We start from the raw sequence: 20,169 nt of genomic DNA, 5'->3' as shown, positions 1-20,169 counted from the left end.
CATATGTTCTGATTAATCTAACTATTTAATTTAACCTTTATGATTAGAATGGATATGGGCTAAAACAACCATTTGTAACACTTTGTCCTTCTTTAGCATCTTTCATTTATCCAAGAGATCTCTGCCTTTCAGAAGAGGCAGTGTGTCCTCCTCATTAGAGGATGGCAGTAGAAATTAAGAAACCCAAATCACCCACTTAATACTACCAGTGCCTCGCTGTGCACAAAAGCACACATGCCTCAGCTTCCCCATCTGCATCACATTTGAGCACATGCTCAATCCTGAAAGCACAGGGACTTGTACCCCAGTAGGCACATGGAAATGCAAACACAAACAATTAAAACCTCAGGCAAGCCTAGAAGTTAAGTATTATTTAGAGATGAGTATATCATAGCGCAGAGAGGCAACTTATGTGCATAAAACCACAGAACATTTTAGCAACCTTTGCTCTTTCCCACTGTTATGTATTAGGCTGATCAGTTGAAACATGTTTTTATAAAAGGAAGAAAAATGTTATTGTTGTTTTCAAACACGCTGTAGATTTATGGCCCATTCACTTGGGACTCTGCTTCAAGTCCTCCATCCTGCTTCTGATTTAGTCAGGCAAGCTAACTTTCATGAAGTTTTGTGCCAAAATGATATTGAATAACTACTGTGTAATGGTGCCACGACCGGGCTCCCAGGGCTGCTAAGTCTACGAGCAAATGGAGGCAACTTTCTTAAGCCCTGGTGCTCTTACCTGTCCCGATATACATCACATGGTAGAGAGTATCCTTCCCCTGAACAATATCAACCACCAGTTTGGAAAATCGAATGCTGTCCTGAGTCACATACGGATCTACGGTGACTGGCTGCACCACGTCGTTCATCAGGAAGAGGCGCTGCGCGTCCTGCAGGACTCTCTCCGTCAGGTTCTTGTTAGGGCTGTCATCACTCAGCGTCCCACACTAAACATGGAAGATTGAACTTCATCACCTGCGTTTTCTCCCCACGCCAGTAGCCCAAGACCAAACCCTGAAATGCTTCGATTTCAACCAGTCATGCCCTGGTGATTTTTTGAGGAGGCAGGTCTGTGTGAAGGGGCCCAGGACCAGGCCCTTAGCCTGGGTAATGGCTAGCTTTGGCCTGTAGTCCACTAAAAATGCTTCTCCCAACCGGTTCACTGACCATCACTGTGGTGTTTCATTCCCTTGTGATGCCCTGGAGCCAGCACACCAAAGGGCAAAAGGCATTAACAAACTAAGGAGGGAAAAAAAAGAATTAAAGAGAGATTTAAAGCTAGCAATGGAAAGGAAGTTTTTGTGGTAATAAATCCTTGGAGCACTTCAAATAATCTTCAGACTGTACCTGGCGTCTCAGTCTGTATAATGTGCAAAAAAATGGAGGTTAAAAAATCGAAAAACTGGTTGGTTTTTCATCAAAGAACCCGTCTCACCAAACTGTTTTTCTCTTACGTTCCTTCTTCTGAACAGACCCCTCCAGCTTCATTTTAACCCAGGCAGGTCGGCCACTAACCACCCCCTCCCCACACACAGCTCTTCTGTCTTCACAGGCCATGGCAGATTGACCTCTGTGAATCCACCCTCCAGCATCAATGGGTGCATGGGAATAGGACTCAACGCCCTGTCCATACAGAACAGGGGGGAAGAAGGGAGTTTATCTTCTGTCTTTTAAACACCAGCTCAAGGCCTACCTCTCGTTAACTGATCCTCACAGTTTCAGTAGGAAGATAGAAAAACAACACACACACAAATTTCTTTTTCTTTTTGGGTCCAGGTGTTTGGTCTTTCCTTGGAAGGGAAGTTGGTATACTGCAAATTAGGATGTTGATCTACAGCATCCCAGCTGCAGTGTACAAATTTCCCATGTGCATGCTCTCAATATGCATCAAAGCAACTCTGCAGTGTGGCTGCCTTTCAGAGGTGCACCATGTGGAGCTTCTCTTACGATGTGCTAAAATGAGCTCACAGGAATTTAGCTCACATTTACACGGTCGATATGAATCCTAACAGCTGGTGTACTAAGTCCTACAATTGTCAAACCTTTAAGAACTCATTTCAGCAACAAACACGTTTGTCACAGTTGTGCACAACTTGGTTTGTCCAAAAATCCACCACCAATATCTTGGAGCTTGTGTGAATTAAGTGAACAGGGTGATGCTAGTTCACATCATCTACAAATATGGCCATTTGTTTATTAGCTTTAGCATTTTGGACCAAGTACCCAGACTAAGGATCAGTATCAGTGTGTGATAAGTATCAGTGTGGGTTGTTTTTTTTTTTTGATATGTCTTCAGATGAGTTTTAATACTTTTATTGCAAAGGTCATTTTCTTTCATTAGTGTCTCATCCCAAGTTTTAAAGGGTTTTTAGTTGCATCTCTTCTCCTGTCTCCCGTACTCCTTCTGGTTTACACTCCTGCCTTGCTTTGGATGCTTTTCTCTCCACTCTCATTTCTTTCTAGAGCATCACTGAAGGAGGAATCCCAGTGGCAGGAATGTCATTGTTGGTTTTGTTTTCTATTCTCATCAAGTCACTGATAATCCTTTTGGGCTATTGGCAGCCTGTGTGCTGACACAGCATCCCTCTGGTTTGGTTTTATTTTGTTTTGTTCTAATTTCCTGATTATCTGCACTGCCCTGATCCTCTATATCCTTCAGTATTTCTCCTTCCTCTCCGCAAGAAAAAAAAAAAAATCTGGCATCCTTCCCTCATCCTCCTTTGTGAACACTGAGGCAAAAAAATTAATTTAATTTTTTTGCAATATCTGCCTCTTTCTGTCACTAAATTACCCTTGTCATCTCCTAAAGGCCCTTCACTGACCTCCTGTTCCTCCTGTACTTGAAAAACATCTTAATCTCTTTTTGCAATCTTCCTTTTGTCTGCCACATACCTGCTTTTCCTTTCCTTATTTTTCCCTGGCCCTTTTTTTTCATCTTGCTGCTGCAATCTTTGCACTCCACATTTTATCTGATACTTTTCACTACATGGAAATGCTTTCCAAAGTCCTTTTCTATTCCTCCTGGGTTAGTCCAGCAAGAGACAGAAAGTCTTTGATTCTTAGTTAACCTTAATATTCCCTTTAAATTAAAAAAAAACAAAATGAAGGAAAACCAAAAAAAAGCCCTGGTCATGTTTAACACGGTTGGGCCTTCAGCAAAGCTTTGTTTCTTGGTTTTGAGTGCATCAAGCTGAGGGGGTGATCAAGAGCCTGAACTTGTCCCACGTTGTAGAGGCAGAAGCCCTCACTCAGGTGCTGTGAGGGAATTCAGGGGGAGAAAGTCAGGTTCCTCAGCAGGAACACAAGCGTGTCCCTGCCTGCAGCATGGACCTGCCTCCCATCTGCTCCTGCAGTGATCTCAGCCGACTGCAGAGTCCTTTTTGGAAGGTCTCTGACATCACCACTTTGAAGGCAGATGGCATTTGCAGGCAGCCTCAGCACCTTTGCCATTATAAAGCAGAACCAGATTCACACAATCAGGCTGAAAGGATTCACTGTGCAGGAGCAAGGACAGAAAGATGAGTTTGTCTTCCCTAGGATTCCCCAGGTGGGAAGGGGCTGAGCTGTAAAAGGGGCTCACACTTCAGAGGACTCAGGTTGTCTGGGGCTCACAAATTCATACTTCGTGCTGCAGTGACTGAATTTGGGCATAAAGCAACTATCATGTTCTATAAATATCAAATTGGCGTTAACCCATAACCCTGGAAAACTACGCATTCATAAAACCAAAGATTTTTAAGGCTAGAAGGACCATCTGGCCTCTTCCACTACTTACTTCTGCAACATGTCAATAACTTCTGGCTGAGCTATCGTGTCTTGGAAAGACATCCATCTCACACAGAAACACTGGCTGCCTTCAGGGCCCCATTAAGTGATGGAAAATTCATCACATCCTTACGCAGTCACAGTAGTTAATTACCTTTCTTGTTTTAAAATGTCTTGTTTAAAATGTCTCCATTCTAGTTTGACTTTGTCAGCTTCAGCTTACAGTCATTGAATCCGCAAGCTTTGGTAGGGATATGTCCCCTGTGAGGACCATATGCTCAGAGTTCACATATCGGTGATGAGTGTAACAGAAGTAAGAGGGTAGGAAGAGTGGATTTTCCCTGTTGTGTCAGAGTTTGGCTCCATCTAACCTGATGCAGCTCGCACCACAGGCCAGTATTGCTTGTTTCAGAAAGTGGTTTGCAAGGCTTTTCTCAGTGGGGACATTCCAGTGATATATCCTGCAGAAAAGCTTTCCTCCAAAATTTTTACCTAGAAGACCACCTATAGCCCACAGGTATTTTGAACTCTTCATTCTTATAAAAGCTCTGAACATCCTTATGTGTAAAAACACTTAAATTTTCCCATAAATCCCATGGTTTCAATAACATGTGGCAAGGAGTTCCACGGACCAAGATACTCATGAAGGTAGAAAAATATTGTTTATCTGCACTGTGGGTCTTCCTGGAAAAATAAGCCCCCCTAAGAATCAACCCAGTGGAGTGATAGAACATTAAAAGGACTGGAGCACACTGAAGGGCAGAAGCAGTACCTGGAAATTTGGGATGGGGTTTAACGTCGGCAGCCAGGCTGATCTAGGGTTCTCTTGGTAACGGAAAGGGCCGTTAAATGCCTGAGTAATGGCACTCAGATTGAAGGCACACACTGCTGAGGCAGCTATGCTGTTTCTGGAAAAGGGGAGAAAAAATCAATTTAATCATTAGAACACTGACATTTTCATCATAACAGACATCAAGCTTCACTCAGATAAAATACATGTAAATTGCTAGGTAGACGTACAGTGATACCAATCTCACAGGGAGTAAAAATAAATAAATAAATTGTAAAATGCAAATGAATTGCATGACAATTTTTGAGAATGAATTTTAAGCTTGGTTTTAAAATGCCTGTGATTTAAGGGCCACGGAAGTAGTTCTGACATGAAAGGTGAACACAGTTTAATTTGCATGGATTATTTGCGTCTGGTTTTATTTTTATTTTTTTACTACCCCATCTATCTTGATTGATTACAAACAACATAATTTTTAATCTCCTGGTGTTTCTCAAGGTGAAAGCCTGTTTCTACAGCCTCCTGAAATCTTCAGCTATAAAATATATGCCCTAATGTTTATATATATATATATATATATATTATTTGTAAGTATACACAAGCATGCACACAGGCAGGGGGAGGGACAGAATGACAGTGCACACCAAGCTGGTTGTTACGGCAGCTCAGCAGGCAAAAATGTCTTGCTAATACGTGCAAGCCTCTGTTTTCAGTGATTACTCCTTCGTGCTCCCAGCCGGGAGCAGCATCTGTCTGGGGCAGGCTGCTCCCCACGCACGCATGCACCAGCCAGAGCAGGCATGGCGAGAGAAATGCCACCGCAGGAAGGACTCTTTGGCAGGGAATTTGTCACAGGGAGGTGATGCTGCCTGGGCAGACTTGCACCCAGATCCGCTGGCCTTTGCTGGCCCATTTCAGCCATGGAGGGCCCATTTCTGCAGGGTCCTGAGCAGGCTCAGCGCTTTTTGCTTCCCCAGGGTTCAAGTGCACCTCCCTGACGAGCTGGCATCTCCACGAAGCAGGTCCAGAGAGGGCCAGTTGCTAAATGGTTACCTGAAATTCAAAACCTGCTCCCAGCTCTCCCATCTTTTAAAGGAAAAGAACAACGTTTAGAGAGAAAGATATCCAAATAAAACTAAAAATAGGGCTAGCACAGGAAACCGACTCGTCACAGTGCCTTTTAAATAACCCAAGCCCTGCTGTATGTATCTTGCTGCTAATTAAAGCAGTTTGAATTCTCTGAGAAGAACAATTTTTTTTACTAAACCAATAATTACAATTTCTACCACAAAAAAAATAAATTAAAAAAAGCCTTGCTCCACAGTCCCAGGCAGGAAAGTAGAAGGCCAGATCCTTTCACAGCATATTTCTTCAGAGCAGTACAACGTCAGGAGGAACTTCTTGCTTTGCCTTCCCACTCTCCACTCCTGCCCCTGCCCTTCCACCCCCCGAGTGATGGAGTAGCTCCCTTTGAACATGTCAAAGCAGCGCCAGGCGAACCTTTCTCCACTTTTGTCTGAACACCACTGACGCAGTGCATGCTCACAGACGGCAGCTCTTAAGACAAAGCTAATGATGGATGACAAGTAAATGCCTTGAGGCACACATGGGAAAAAAAAGAGAATGAGAAGGAAAATGAAAAAGGAAAAGAAAGAATAAAACCCTGATAGTCTAACAAAAACACTTAAAAAAAAAAAAGGGGGATTTTTTTAGGTCCCTGCTAAAGACTCCACAGTATTGCCCTTTCCTTTTGATAGAGGAATGAGGCTTTTGATGAAATAATGCTATCTGTGGCCTGGCATATTTCCCATCCCTCCCTACAAAAACCTAGATCCCAGTCTCAAACCAGTGGCATCGATTTGGCCAGCTGGCTCTTGTGCTGCCCTGGTGGGAAGTGCAAGCTCCTTTATTCCACTTCTGCTCCCTGTGACTAACTAGGTGAGTTAAGTTCAAGGAGGCTTTAACATAGTCTTCAAAAACTTTAATAAAAGCTTCTTAAATATTTCATCAACAGCTTCCCCCAAAAGCTCTCTTTTCCACTGATTTAGCAGGATATAACTTAAAATGAAGCAATAAATCTTTATATGGGTGTTACCACCAATAAGTATGATACAGACTAAAAGCCCTTTGCTATAAGATGACCATAACTGCATTAAAGGTGAACCTGCCAAAATAAAAATACCTTTAAACAAAAAATAATAGTTTTGTAGTGCATCAGTATTCCATTATAAAGGTACTCAGAGTAGAGCGCACATCAGCCCTCTTTGTATGCAGCGCTCATGCAGCATGATATAAGTCCCAGTGGAAGTTAAAAGAATAATTACCATTATTTCTCTAGTCGGATGACAAATTGGAACATTTTCTCTTTGAACTCTCAAAAGAACATCATGTTGTAGACCCAAAACGCTACTTGATCTAGCTTCAGCTATTATCAATAACTCATCTCTTCAATTACACAAATGTTACATATTATATTGTCCTCAGAAGATACCAGAGGGAACATACACCAGTAATGTAAGAAGAGTGACTTAAGTGCAGTCCAAAGGAGAGAGGGGTAACACTTACCATGTCTCATGCTTTAGCAAACCTGGGAGACAGACACAGCGCAAAAGAACTGTTCCAACCAGAGCTGGTTTGTCTCCTCTGTTTTACACAAAATCCATATAAATTTGATTAATGTAGTACATTTATTAATAATTTTATTCTCATTTCCAATTTCCGTTCTTGGCTGGATGAACGGACAAATGGATAGATAAAACATTATCACTACGGGCATAAAAGTGTCTCTGATATAAAAAAAAAAAAAAGTTGTTTCATCTCAATTGCCCATAGCTGTAGCCAGGTTTCCTTTTCACATTCAGGAAGTTTGGCTAACAGCCTTTAAATGTTTTCTGGGGGAACAACTCATGCTCCTTTTGACTCCAGGATAGACTTCCCTGAAGTCCCCAGTCAAGGTCCAGTGTTTGCTCACGATTATTTTTTCACAAAATCAAAAAATGGTTGAGGCTGGGAGGGACCTCTGGATGTCTTCTGGTCCAAATCCCTGCTCAAGCAGGGCCACTCAGAGCAGGTTGCCCAGAACCACCTCCAGGTGGCTTTTGAAGATGTCCAACCAAAGAGACCTTTTTCCCGTCACTTCTCCAATGGCTCACTTTTGGCTGATGTTGGCAACAGTAGGGCAGAAACAAAACGTGGAAGATGAACGAGGGTGGCCAAACACTTACCTACTTCTTGGCATTTACAGGCTGGAAATATCATTTTGGATCTGTTGACTTTTACAGTGAAACTCCCAACAGTGCTCTAGCTCAAAAAGTTGGGTCTGATGCTTTGTGGCTTCAAGGGCTGAAGTTCAAGCCCTGCCACGCCAGAGAGAACAGACCCAAGGTCTGTACTTCAGAGAGGCTGCACTTCTTTGGTTTGCTGTGTGGCTTCTTGGGACCAGACAATTATTCATATTGAACAGTACTCTCTATTGCAGAAAAAGCCCCAAAGAAGATGGCTAACCAGCATGAGAAAGATATTTTGAGTGGTTGTCATGTGGAGTAACTAACTCAGATATTCATCCTCTAGTTTACACATCAGGATAACATCCCCCTGGAGAGCATGCATTATTGAAACTCAATACCGCACAGACTGGTTATAGCTTGAAACTTATCATCCTAGCCTTGGGCTTCAGAGAAAAAGTTATTTGAGTTTTTCTGACTTAAAAAAATACATTATGAGTTTTTTAATATATTTTTTAATTAACTCCTCTTCTCTTTTCTGCTTTCACAGCTACACTAAATCATTCCAATTACAAGTTTTTTCAATATCAAGCCAAGAAAAGGTGATTATGAAGTTTCAGAAATCATTCCTTCCCCTCGGATTTCCAACACTGCTTTTGATTTATGGGCCCCAAACTGTTTGTAGCAGAGGTACAGACCCACTTGAAAATGTTAAATGCTGTGTAGCCTCCATGACCTTGCTTCTATAATATGTTGTTCAGGAGTTTATGTTGATTTCAGTCCCTGCTGTTGTCATCCCATTTGCCTCATTTTCCTCCTTCCAATACTTCTCTCCCAAGCATATGTATCTGTCCATTTCTAGGGCCAATCCCGATGTTCACACAATAGCGTCAGATCATTCAGGCAGTAAACCTGGCTGAAAATCTATTTTTCTACTGGGTCATTTTCATAACAGCTCTGTGAACAACACAAGTAGCATTGGCACTACAAAAAGTCAGAAGTCTGTCACAGCTCAGTTTTAAATCAAATTAAGTTACCCTAGAAATGTACTGTCACCCGTAAGGGACTCCAAGCATCCATGAACAATGGACTAAAAACATTGTCCTAAAGGCAATGTTGCCTTGATGGATAATACAGACCTATCTATTCCTTTGCGTTAAACCAAAGGATCTTTCAAAAATTATTGCTCGGACTGTCTAAGAAATCAGGATATTGCCGGTTTCAGACTGCTGGGGATAGAAGAAGGGCAGTAAAACCAGTGCAACTTACACATTAGTGGTGAAGACACCATAGATCAGGTCTTGCTCAGGAAGGTAGAAGGTGCTTTGCAATTCATTATAATAGAAAGGGATTTCTCCAGCACGGGAACAGTTCAGCCTGGCCTTCATGAAAGTTGTCCATGTGTCCTCCAATAAAAATCTCCCCCCAATGTCATTTTTGCAGACCCTGGCCACACGAGAATACACTGTTTTCCCACAGTCGTGTTCTACTGCATTCTCTCGGAAAAAGAAGTAGGTGAACAAACCGATGTCGTAGGCAGCAATAAAGTTAGGCTCTGAAAAACAAACGTGAAGAGATTTATACAGGTCAGAAATCAATCCGTGCTCAGTGACTTGCCCAATGCATTGTACTGCCAGCTCCTTTTACATAGGCTGTCAAAGCTGCGACCACAGGGAGTTTGGAGTCAGCAGCAGACATAAAAACAGTAGATGAGAATAATGATATATGGGGGTACAGCTCTAGCTCCATTTTTCAGATCATGGAAGGATCCCTTCATTTCCCCACTTTACTGGATATGCTGCTACTGACTGCAGTGAAAGCAGAGTTTAACGCTTTGCATATGCACAACTACTCTCTGTACCTACAGTTATTTTACAACATAAAGCCTTCCCATTGGGTTCTTTTACCTATTCTCTTCTGAAGTGCACCTTATGGTGTGTTAAATACGCTGCTTGCATCCGCCCGATTCCCCAGACTGCTGCACTGAAACATTCAACCTATTTTCCCAGCGCAATCACATCTGGCTTTTGTCACAAAGCCTTTCCAGTTTCTAGGCACAAAAGATTATCTTATGTCCATAAAACAAAACCACACCACAAACAATATCAAAGCAAGCTCTCCTTAATTCTTTTTCTCCTGGAATCATTGTTATTATTTTCACAAGGATGGAAAAGAACCTGGTGTTGGTTTGTAATGAATATTTTAATTGGCTATTTAACAAAGCTTTAAAGTGTACAGTCTTTCATCCCAACAGTTTCTCTGGCAAAGAGAAAAGATTGGCCAATTAATAATATATGACTAAACAACAACAACAACAACAAAAACCCTGTTGGTTTTACAGGTGCTTTTACGATGTTCATTTTTGAGTAATGCTCAAAGGAAAAAGAAAAAAGAGAAGTACACAATTTCTTTAATGCTGCAGCCCAGGAGTAAAAGGAGAACAGAGTCTGGCAGAGAGGGGAAAGCAAACTCATGGTGCTGCAAGGAAGGTTTGGGAAGTAGAATATGGTTCAGAGGGATGGGCACTGCAGAGCATCTCTGATCAAACTTTCTCTTTCAGACAAACTGTGAACTTTAAAGGGATCGCTGTGATCACCAACCTGACCTTCCTTCCATCTAATACGAACCAGAGGATTTCACCCTGTAATTCTACCATCAGATCCTACAACTAACAGGTGAATTAGACCGCATTTTTTGAAGGAGATCTGATCTTACAGGACAACGTCACACGGCTTTACATTCATCACTTTCCTCAGTGACTTGTTCAAATGACTAACGACTGCCCCAGCTGCAACCTGCACTTCTTCTTCCATTTGACATTATCTGGTTTTAGCTTCCAATCATAGGCTCTTGTCATGACTTGTCTGTTAGATTAAAGAACTTTATCCTGCCAGAGATCTTCTCCCGGTGTAAGTACTTCCATATCATGTGCAAAACACCTTTTATCTCCTTTTCAGAAAGATAAATAAATTGAGCTCCTTAAGTCTCTCACTGTGAGGCAGACTTCCCAAGCTTCAAATCACTCCATGGCTCTTCTCTGAATCATCTTCAAGTTTTCTGTTTCTTGTTGAGAAGTGGCCAGAATGGGATGAATTTACTCCAAAGTCGCCAAGACTGCACAAAGTTGTAAATCCAAGAGTCACGTTAGCTTTTCCAACCACAGACTAGAAACTCAGTTTCTGTTTGTCCTTCTTTAAACTTCTCTGTTCCAAGGTTCCCCCGTGTGACTTCCTTCTGAATTCTTAACTCATGTGCAGACAAGAGGCACATATTTCTAATGAGTGTATATGAGCTATGCTACTAATTGTCCTAATTCATAGTCTTGCCTGATGACATTCTTCCACAACTCCTGCTCTCCATATAACATTATATGAGTGTCTGCAGAAGCTAAGTTCATTCTCATTAACTTCCAGAGAGTGCACAGTCCCACTGTTCACATCCTTGATTGAAAGGTTCTGAAATCCAACAGAAATATTCTGAATATTTGGTCAACTTACCTGGGCCAAAGGAGAGAGGGGAAATATTGGGGTCTCCATCATTATAGTCTGCTCAGTCAAGATGTGCTTTGTCCCAGCCAGAGGATATGGACTTACTGAAGGAACTACTGGTTGAAATTCTACAACTTGCTTGATGCAGGGTATTATCACACTGGGGTAACAGCTGCTTTTAATAACTATAAATCCACAACAGCATGGGTTTACATGTAACATAACTTGCTGTGAAATTTCTCATTTTCAGAGTGATCTTGTACTGAAACGAACCATTTTCAGCTGAGTCAGTGGAAGTAGAGTGTGCTCAACACATTGCAGAACTGGGTCAACAACATAAGGCTCTATTTAACTTGGATCTTCAAATCGTTGAGGGATTTTCTAATTAGAAGGATGTACTTGGTCATCTCAGAAGACAGAGACCCGTATATAAAGTAGCCTGTAAGACCCACTTTGCATATTCTAAATCAACTCCTCTGACATCCTTCCAGGCTATTTTTAAATGTCTTCTAAGCTGCACTGATCATTGCACCGGAAGCCCATCCCCATCATAACTCTGGATTCCAATAAGAAAACAGAGGGAAGGATTTACAAGCCTGCCAAGTTGATTTTAATACACCTCTTGCTCAGATACGACCCACATGACTTTACCATTGAGCCATTTGGAGTTGTATTGTGCTGTCCTAAGTGGGGGAACATTTCCAAGGCTGCGGTAAATAGCAGGATCCCGTCCAGAGAAATCAATTACAGTTGCAGCATAGAGTTCTCCTCGTGATGTAATCACAGCTGTCGAGTTATGCCGGGGGTCATACGGGCACCGAGCCACTCCATTAATTCTGTCAATGATTTTGCTAAGATTTCCTACCTGTATTTAAAAGGAGAGAGGAGAGAATTTAAAGAGCAGCTGGCTTTCGTACTGGCACAGAGAATTCAGTTTGCCCATGAGTACCTCCGAGCAAAGCCCTGATGGTAAAAAAAACCAGGCAGCTATAAGACAATAATGCCAGCGATGACTGTAAATTGATCTTTACATACATCACTTGCCAATGTAAGAAGTTGTGTCTGAGCCTCACTGATCCTACTACTTTGTAAGAAGGGTAATTCCCCTGCCAATAAAGCCTGCAGAGCCCAACCCACTCACAGTAATCAGGTGCTCCTCTTGCTAGCACAGGTTTCTAATCTTACATAGGCACCTTCTGAATGTGTATGGCATTAAAAAATATAAAAATAAACATGGCTCCGAACCTGCTCCTGCCTCCCTTGAAGCCAACGGGGGTTTTGCCATTTATTTTGAAGAAAACATTTAAGTATTCAGCTCAGGAGGTGCTCACGGCTAAGCCTGTCTGTATTGCCCATTTTCAACAGCATACCCAAGGATTACATGAGCAGCACTTTGTCCAAATCTGGCTCAAACATACCATGGGTTTTTTGCTCCCCACCTGCAGACACACCACCCCCTGCCCCAACGGGGCCAAAAACCCAAAACAATTTCAGATCAACTGCATTTGGAACATGTTCTCTTCACCCATGAAGCCCTGTCAATGACTGGCCTTCCCCAGAGCACATATCCAGCCCCTCCATCACTGCAAAAGAGGTGAAACAGACCTGCCGACTGGAACACACTGGCGAAAAGGCATTGGTACCACAGGTAAAAACCTTCTTGCCATAAACAATCAGCACTCGGACATAGTTCTGACACTCTTCCTGTAGGGACACAAGACAGAGACAAAGGAACTTTGAAAAAGAAGACTGTGGAGTTATTTATTACATTAAAAAAGTACCTGTGTGGCAGCTGGAATGCACCTTCTTTAGCTCTAACTTGGACCAAGATTTGTTGCATCAAGCGCTGCAGCAGTGCACAGCTGTAGGGAGCCAGCAGTCTCCATGAGCAAGGCCAATTTGCTGCTTACTTCTCTAACCACAGTCCTGCACAAATAGTCTCTGGTAGGATGCTATCCATCAGGCTGACTCCGTGTTAGCTACACAACTGGCTCTTTCTTTCTGCTTAAATTGGAGGAGGAATCCTCCCTCTTTTCATGATATTTCTGACCTGCTTTTCCCATCAGTGCTGCAGCTTTGACAACATTACCCAGACACAGCTCTGGTGAAGGGCGGAGGGTCTCCCTGCACTAAAAGTCAAACCGGTGTAGCAGGAAAACAGCAGGAACTTCTCTGCAACAGGAGAATCTTGTGCTTGGACAGACTGTTGCTTCCTTCCACCATGAGGTTCCATGCTCAGGATTTTCCATAGTGGAAGGAGTTTCTCTTTCAGGCCAGGACAGCGAGAAATAGCAAAAACCCTCTTCTCAGCTGCATGACCACTTGCTGCTACAAACAGTAAACTCTCTTCACATGCCAATCCCCAGAACCATGGGACTCCAGTCATCCTGTGCTGGGGTAGTGGTGACAGCACAGGGCTGCGTTGGCTTTGTTCAGAAAATCTCCTTTGAGCTGCTGGAGAGAGCCACAGCCTCTCCTTCCCGACACCGGTGGACTGCAGGTCAGGCCAGCTGAGCGAGTCCGGGATGCTAAGTGACAGAGGGAGAGGCCAGAGCTTTCCAAGGCAACCTGCAGGGAGTGGAGGTGCCAGCACAGCCTGTGGCAGCCCCTTGCCCTGAGATCTATCCCCACAGCCCCGGTGAGGGATGCCTGGTGAGCCCGGCACCGGGCTGCCTGCCCTGGGCTCTGGGAGCAGCGCAGAGAGGAGGATGTGAGCGATGGATGGATTGTGAGTGGCACCCACGGGCTCCAAGGGAGGAAAGGCAGTTATTTTCTACTGTAAACAGAGAAGGGAACTTGTTAAAAAATAACAACCTCGGCTGGGTTATCCCGGCTGCTTTGCTTTCCTCCCTCCAATAGATCATAATTTGCTGCTAAGCTGAGCCTCCAGCTGCAGACACCGCTTCTCCTGTAAGCAGCAATCACTCCGCGAGCTTCCCCGTCTCACAGCGCTCCACGCTGCTGATCAGTTCCCTGAAGACTTCATTTGCAAGATCCAGCAGTGTAAAAACACTCCGTATCAGCTGGAAAGGGAGAGGCTTGCTTAGCTGGATTAAGTACTACCATCTCCTTTCATTCGCTGTATGGAAATCAACTTGCTGAAGAATGGCATTTAGCAAAACCCCCCCGGCACTGGCTGCAGACAAGCGACTGCATGGGCACAGCGTCTGGGGCTTGCTCCTGAATGGAGAGGTGTGCAGGGACTGAGCCAGCCCGGGAGCACTGACCCGGCCCAGGCAGAGGCCACGGAGGTGGAGTGGGTGCTGCCAGGCTGACCTCGGCAGGGATTTGGGGATCCGACTCGCAGCCCCTAGCACAGAGGAACCGGAGCTTAAATTCGTAGCGGGGTCGATTCAGCCCTTCGTATCTCAGAAGCAGATCAGTCCTGGTGACCGTGCACCAGAAACACTGTCCCACCTTGAGAACAGAGGTCTCATGGCTTCCTTTGATCAGAGGAAGGCTTGCCAGCCTCTCTGCCCCCTCCTGTCCTTACGCGGTGCTGTGAGCCCTGCTGGTTATTCCCTGCCCTAGCGGGTTTAAGTAATTCCTGTTTCTGTACAGCACAGTTACCCAATCCCACCTAATATTAGGACCATTGTATATTTAACTGTGAAAGACCAGAAATTCTTGAGGAAATGCGATTTAAAAAGTATGGGCTCCTCTCCCATTGAGTTTTGTTTTCAGAATATGATTGATTTGGGATCTAACCCAGAAAGCAGCTCTGTACCCGAATTTCACATAACAAGAGAGCATCCACCTGCTCCCCTCTGCTTCCACCTCCCTCTGCTCTGTGCAGTCTGAACACAGCATCTGCCCTAAACCAGCTAACACCACTAATGTTGCCGCACTCTTTCCTGCATGGGTACTTAAATATGCTCCTAAATAAAACTCCGTCCTGCAGAAATCTCAAATCCTAACTTGCAGAATTCTCTTCCTTGCGCAGACCTGTATTACACATGAACAAGCTTTCATTTCTCTAAAAATCCTCCCAGCTGAGAAGACGGAACACAAAAAAGAATTTCTCTGTGAGATCATGCTGGATGCATCTGTTGCACACTTTACTCCTAGGCGCAGTAGCCCAGGTTGATAAGGATGCTGGAAGCTAGTAAAATATTGTCTTATTTTAGCCTAATTAAGCATGGCTTTCTTTGTACCCATTCAGTCAAAAGCAGAGGTTATTTATTGAAAGAGAAGAAAAACCATACTGAGCAAATATATCTGCTGCTGTCTGAAACCGCACCAAAATATTTCATCTGTGACTTCCAGCCCATTCCCAACTGTGCTAGCAAAGAGCAAAAGAGCACAGGCAGTGCAGATGAGGTGTTAGATTGGAAACATTTGACAGCTGATACTTTTCAGGGAACTGGATGTACCAAGCCCAATAATTATTTCACTGGCTGTAAAAGGCAGAAACTGGGGTGCCTGGTGGATGTTTTCTTCTCCTGTGCTTAGATAACATTGCTACCAGGTGTGGGCCAGATCCAACCATAGTTATATCCCTATGAATTAACTGCCTACGCTCTGAGTAGGCTTTTTCCCTGGACTTGCCTTACTAATGATGGTAAAAGGGCTCCACACTCCTGGGGCAAGAACAACGATCACATGTACTTTTCATCCACCGGTCTCAAAGCAATTTGTAGAGCATTAAGTAATGTTCTAAAATGGACACGCATTATCTTCCTGTCCTCTGGGCTGGATGAATCGAAACACACAGGTGCTAGAAGGTTTGCCATGGTGACACACTGAATGAGAGGAGATCCTGCAAGATGGGGACAAAGATTTAACTACCAGACCCCACCTCGCTAACCTGCCTGGCTCCAAGAGGAATCCTGTGCTCATCTGGTATTTCTTATTGCTGTACCCACTGCCAGCCTATGACAACCTCCAACAAAAGCAAGGAAGAAGCTGAACCACTAAAATGTTCCAGCTTGTGGGATTTTTCTCAAGACACTGTTGGTGACATCTACATTAGGTCCCCTTTCTGCCCTGTTCTCAAAATAACTAGAAAGGAACAGGCTCCTCTCTGTGTTCTTTAAGCCAGCCGGGATCTGCTCTGAAAAGTTATTCACCATGCTCCCCTCTACAACAATTCCTAGCTGAGGCAGCTGGTTAGTAAAATGATTTCACAAGCACTTACAGAAAATGGGAGCTATTTAGTGCAGTTTCTTCCATGGGCCTGGAAAACTCAGTCGTACAGGAGGCAAAATTCAGATGGGCTTTATTTAACATGGCTGGAAAATCTGGCAAGCTTGAACCCCAGCTCTGTCCAGACAAGACAATATTTGGATCCTGCTCCCACATCATGGAGCAGACAGTTCAATCTGTGTGTGATCAGACTGCCAATCTCATCACCAGAAGATATTATTGGGATCATGAGATTAAGGATTTAAATAAAGGGAGAAGACTCAATATTTATATGGTTAATGAGAATAACCCAGTTATATTAGTTGGGATTATCATTAAATATATGGCAGAGCTGATAAAAACCTGTGGCTCACTGCCGGAGCATTAAGCATATCTCTGATTTTTCTCTGAAATACATGTTATTGACTTTGGGGTTCTGACTCCTTCCTCCAAATTACCTGATACTGGTCCCTTTTTGGAGATAAGGCCTTAGACTGAGCAGAAATCACTTTCCCCTAGTCTAATGACCCTTGTTTTCCTAGGAAGAGTACATCACTGGTAAAGCTTAATCTTTATTGAATCCCTTCATGCCCCTCCTCACTTTAAGCCCATTCTCATTTATTTCAGGTTTGCAACATTTAGATTTCACTGTGTCTGTGAATGGCGTAATGTCCACTACTGTGGGCAGGAGCAGGGCTCTTTCTAGCAATACAGATGTCGGGCTGCTTTGAAAGCACATTTCAAACCCAAGAACCCAAAGTGTTACTCCATTCATTCGTGTGGACAGACCAGCAAATGGAGGGGCTGAACTCCTGCTGGCTTCAGTTTGAGGTAAAATTCAAGAAGACATTTTCAGGATGCAAAGAATAAGCCAGCTGTAGGTGCTTCTTGAGTCGTTTCATCTGTCATCTCTGAACACTGGAGTTCTGAAATGTTATAAGCCCTTAATCTCATTGTACAGAGGTATTTTTCCTTTGAAAGCCTAACCGTATATAGGCACTGCTTTAATTGGCCTGTACTTTGAATAAACCACTCAAGCTGTTTTCTGAGATCTGCTTTTTGCTTTTTGATTTTTTTTTAACCTAACAGTATTTCATCACGTACCAATACATTTTGATCATAGACTAAAATCACAGTTACATGCTCTAACAGGAAAATAGCTGTTTCAGATTGTCCGTTGTCCTCAGTAAGAAATACAAACTCTTCAGAATATGGAAATTTATTTTGGGGTTAGGCCAGGGTGGCTAAGAGGAGAAATGGGATGAAACTTGGCACAGACGCAGTTATGACCTTCTAACAGAGCTACAAAATAATGAAAATAGTTTCACACAACGTGCAATTAATCTGCAGAGCTTGCTGCCAGTTCACTGAGGCCAGAGCAGAGCGAGATAAAACAGGTAGAGGGGGGTGTATGTGGAGAATGAGGACATCTCGAGTAGAAACAGCAAGTTTTACCAAATACTCATAAAGACTGGTCCACGGTGACCCAAAGCCTGCCTGTTCTCCCTAGCTAGGTCAGCAGGGGTGGGGGGGGTTACTTCTTTGAAACCTGGCTCCTCTTTTCCATTCAGCTCCTCCTGGCTATGTCTACAAGACTCTAACAAAATCTAGAAGCTGCAAAAAGAAAGGAATTCTGGTTTCAGGAGATGTTACCGTGATGGGAGGTTGTTTCCCTACTGATGCAAGTCATCCTGCACACTACTCCTGAGTAGCCAGGTTTGGCCACCCCGATGCGGCAGGACAACGCGATGCCCTGTGTCAGTGCAGTCGGCAGTACTACTCTAGGCTGCCAGAAGAGAAAGCAGGAGCCACATCGGGAGTCATCTGGGGGTAGATCAAACAGCAACACTCACGCCTCAGTGTGCTGGCAGCTGTACCCAGAGAAGGCTCCTGCACTGCTGGCCGGCCAGATTATTCCTGCTGTCTGCACATGTGGTGGGAAGAGAGGACTTCTGTCCCTCCGCTGATCTGGCAGGTCCCACCACACTCCCTGCTCCTCAACCACTGGATGCTCTGGTCTGTTTAGCTATGCTTCCTAGCTACACCAGCCATCCCCAAAGCCTTTCATTACTACAAAAGTAGATACACTGGCTCTGAAGTACAGCCTGCAGTTCAGAGAACTGGCCAGCAGAACTCCATGTTCAGCCTTCAATGACATTTTAGAGTACAGAAAATATTTATTTGTTGCAGTTCATCCCAATTTGTTAAAAAAAAAAACATGATCTAACATGTTTTTGAGCACTGTTATTAACATGCTTCTAGATGTTTATGTTATTTCTTTGGACAAACAATTTACTAATCAGCCTAAGCCAACACCCTGACCAAGCTGTCTTCCTCCTCTGAGTGCCATAAATACCAAAGAGAATCACTAATGATTTTTCCAGCCAAGTTTTCTTTGACGGACTTCAAATCAAATTAGGTGGCTGATAGTTTAGCAGAAGTAGTAGGAATGTAGTTTTAGATTTCTAGAAACAGTTAGAAAGGGGAGGAAAAAACCATCTGACTGCCTCGCAGTTACCTGTGGATTGATATAGCGCCTGTTGTATCTGGATGCCTGTTATTTGTAAGTGGTATGGTGATTCCCAGCCACATTAGATGACCAGAGGGACACATCCTCTGTATGACAGCCACTTGGAGGCCTAAAATAGCAGATTCCTCCATTAGCCTAGCAACTTCTGCACCAAACCCATTTAACTGGCCTGAAACCTTGGGCCAGGATTTCCCTGCAACCTTGCATGAATCCAAGAACCCCCTGTATCAGGACATCATACAAGAAAAGGGAGACAACCAGTCCGGGACAAACAGTAGCTGGATGCCTATCCGATGCTTCCCTCGGTTCTTTCTTACTCCAGAAGTGTTATCAGTGCATCATCTTTCCCCTTGCTACCCAAAGTCCTTAGGACAGCATGTAAGTGCTGGAGCGCTGCCGTTTTCACAAACAGTTCCCTTCTCTCTTTGAAATGGCGGTGTGCTGCTTTTGGAAAGTTAACAAATAATTTTATGCTTAGACAAGACAAAGACCAAAGGGCGCTTGTTTAGAAAGCCACAGTTTTCTATGTCAGGCAGAATTCCTTAGATGTGGTGGATGGGCTGTTATGCAGAGACAAACCAATTACAGACTAGAAGCTGAGCAGCTCCTAATGAAATTAAATACATTTTGATCTAGTGGCACCTCTTCCCCTTGCACTCTATCCATCGCTCATTTTAACTACAACCTCTGGGTGATATCACTTGGAAGACAGAAAGAAAGGCAGCATAACACCGATTTTGTTCTCTGCAGTATCTCTCAGTATGGTGGATGGTTTCCAGGGGAGAATGTTAAGGTGCTGATCAGGATGCATTTTATAAATGCTGCAAAAATAGGAATAATTACTAGCGGAAGCCAGCATGGATCTCCAGCAACATGGCAAATAAAGCATATACAATTCTTTGAGGAAACCACAAGCTTTGGTTGACAAAAATAGCAATATAAATGAAAGAGACTTTTCTGAAGTGTATATTTTAATACCACATGACATATAGTAGAGAGTTAGTTTTAAAATCAAGTTCAAGTACATATACTTTAAAGGATTAAAATCTGATAAATGCATGGACTGAAAAAAAGTCCTCTGAGAAAAATCATTCACAGAGTTGCTATTCTAGCAGGGACCCAGATGGCAAGGTACTAGTCCAGTAACAACATTTTTCTTAACCAGCGTTTGTGGATAACCCAACGATCAGAAAAATAGCAATTACCAATGAGGCCAAAGCAGACATATATGTTAGGCTGGTTGGTAAG

General features: G+C 43.4%; 1 protein-coding gene across 8 annotated transcripts in view; it reads right to left on the bottom strand.

Annotated features, from left to right (window-relative positions):
• SEMA5B (semaphorin 5B) overlaps positions 1–20,169 on the bottom strand; it is a 270,791-nt gene that overhangs the window by 62,320 nt on the left and 188,302 nt on the right. For all 8 annotated transcript variants that reach the window (XR_013954042.1, XM_080601339.1, XM_080601337.1 and 5 more), the window contains 5 exons: positions 12,873–12,971; positions 11,919–12,132; positions 9,049–9,334; positions 4,538–4,673; positions 740–947 (listed from right to left, as the gene is read on the bottom strand). Coding sequence is in view for 7 of the 8 variants with exons in the window: in XM_080601339.1 (XP_080457465.1) it covers positions 740–947; positions 4,538–4,673; positions 9,049–9,334; positions 11,919–12,132; positions 12,873–12,971 (943 nt within the window). In the remaining variant the exon portion in view is untranslated. The remainder of the gene's footprint in view (positions 1–739; positions 948–4,537; positions 4,674–9,048; positions 9,335–11,918; positions 12,133–12,872; positions 12,972–20,169) is intronic.

The sequence above is a fragment of the Anser brachyrhynchus genome (assembly GCF_964034855.1).
Source record: "Anser brachyrhynchus genome assembly, chromosome: 7".
NCBI classification, from domain to species: Eukaryota; Metazoa; Chordata; class Aves; order Anseriformes; family Anatidae; genus Anser; species Anser brachyrhynchus.
This window is presented reverse-complemented; position numbering and strand designations above follow the sequence as displayed.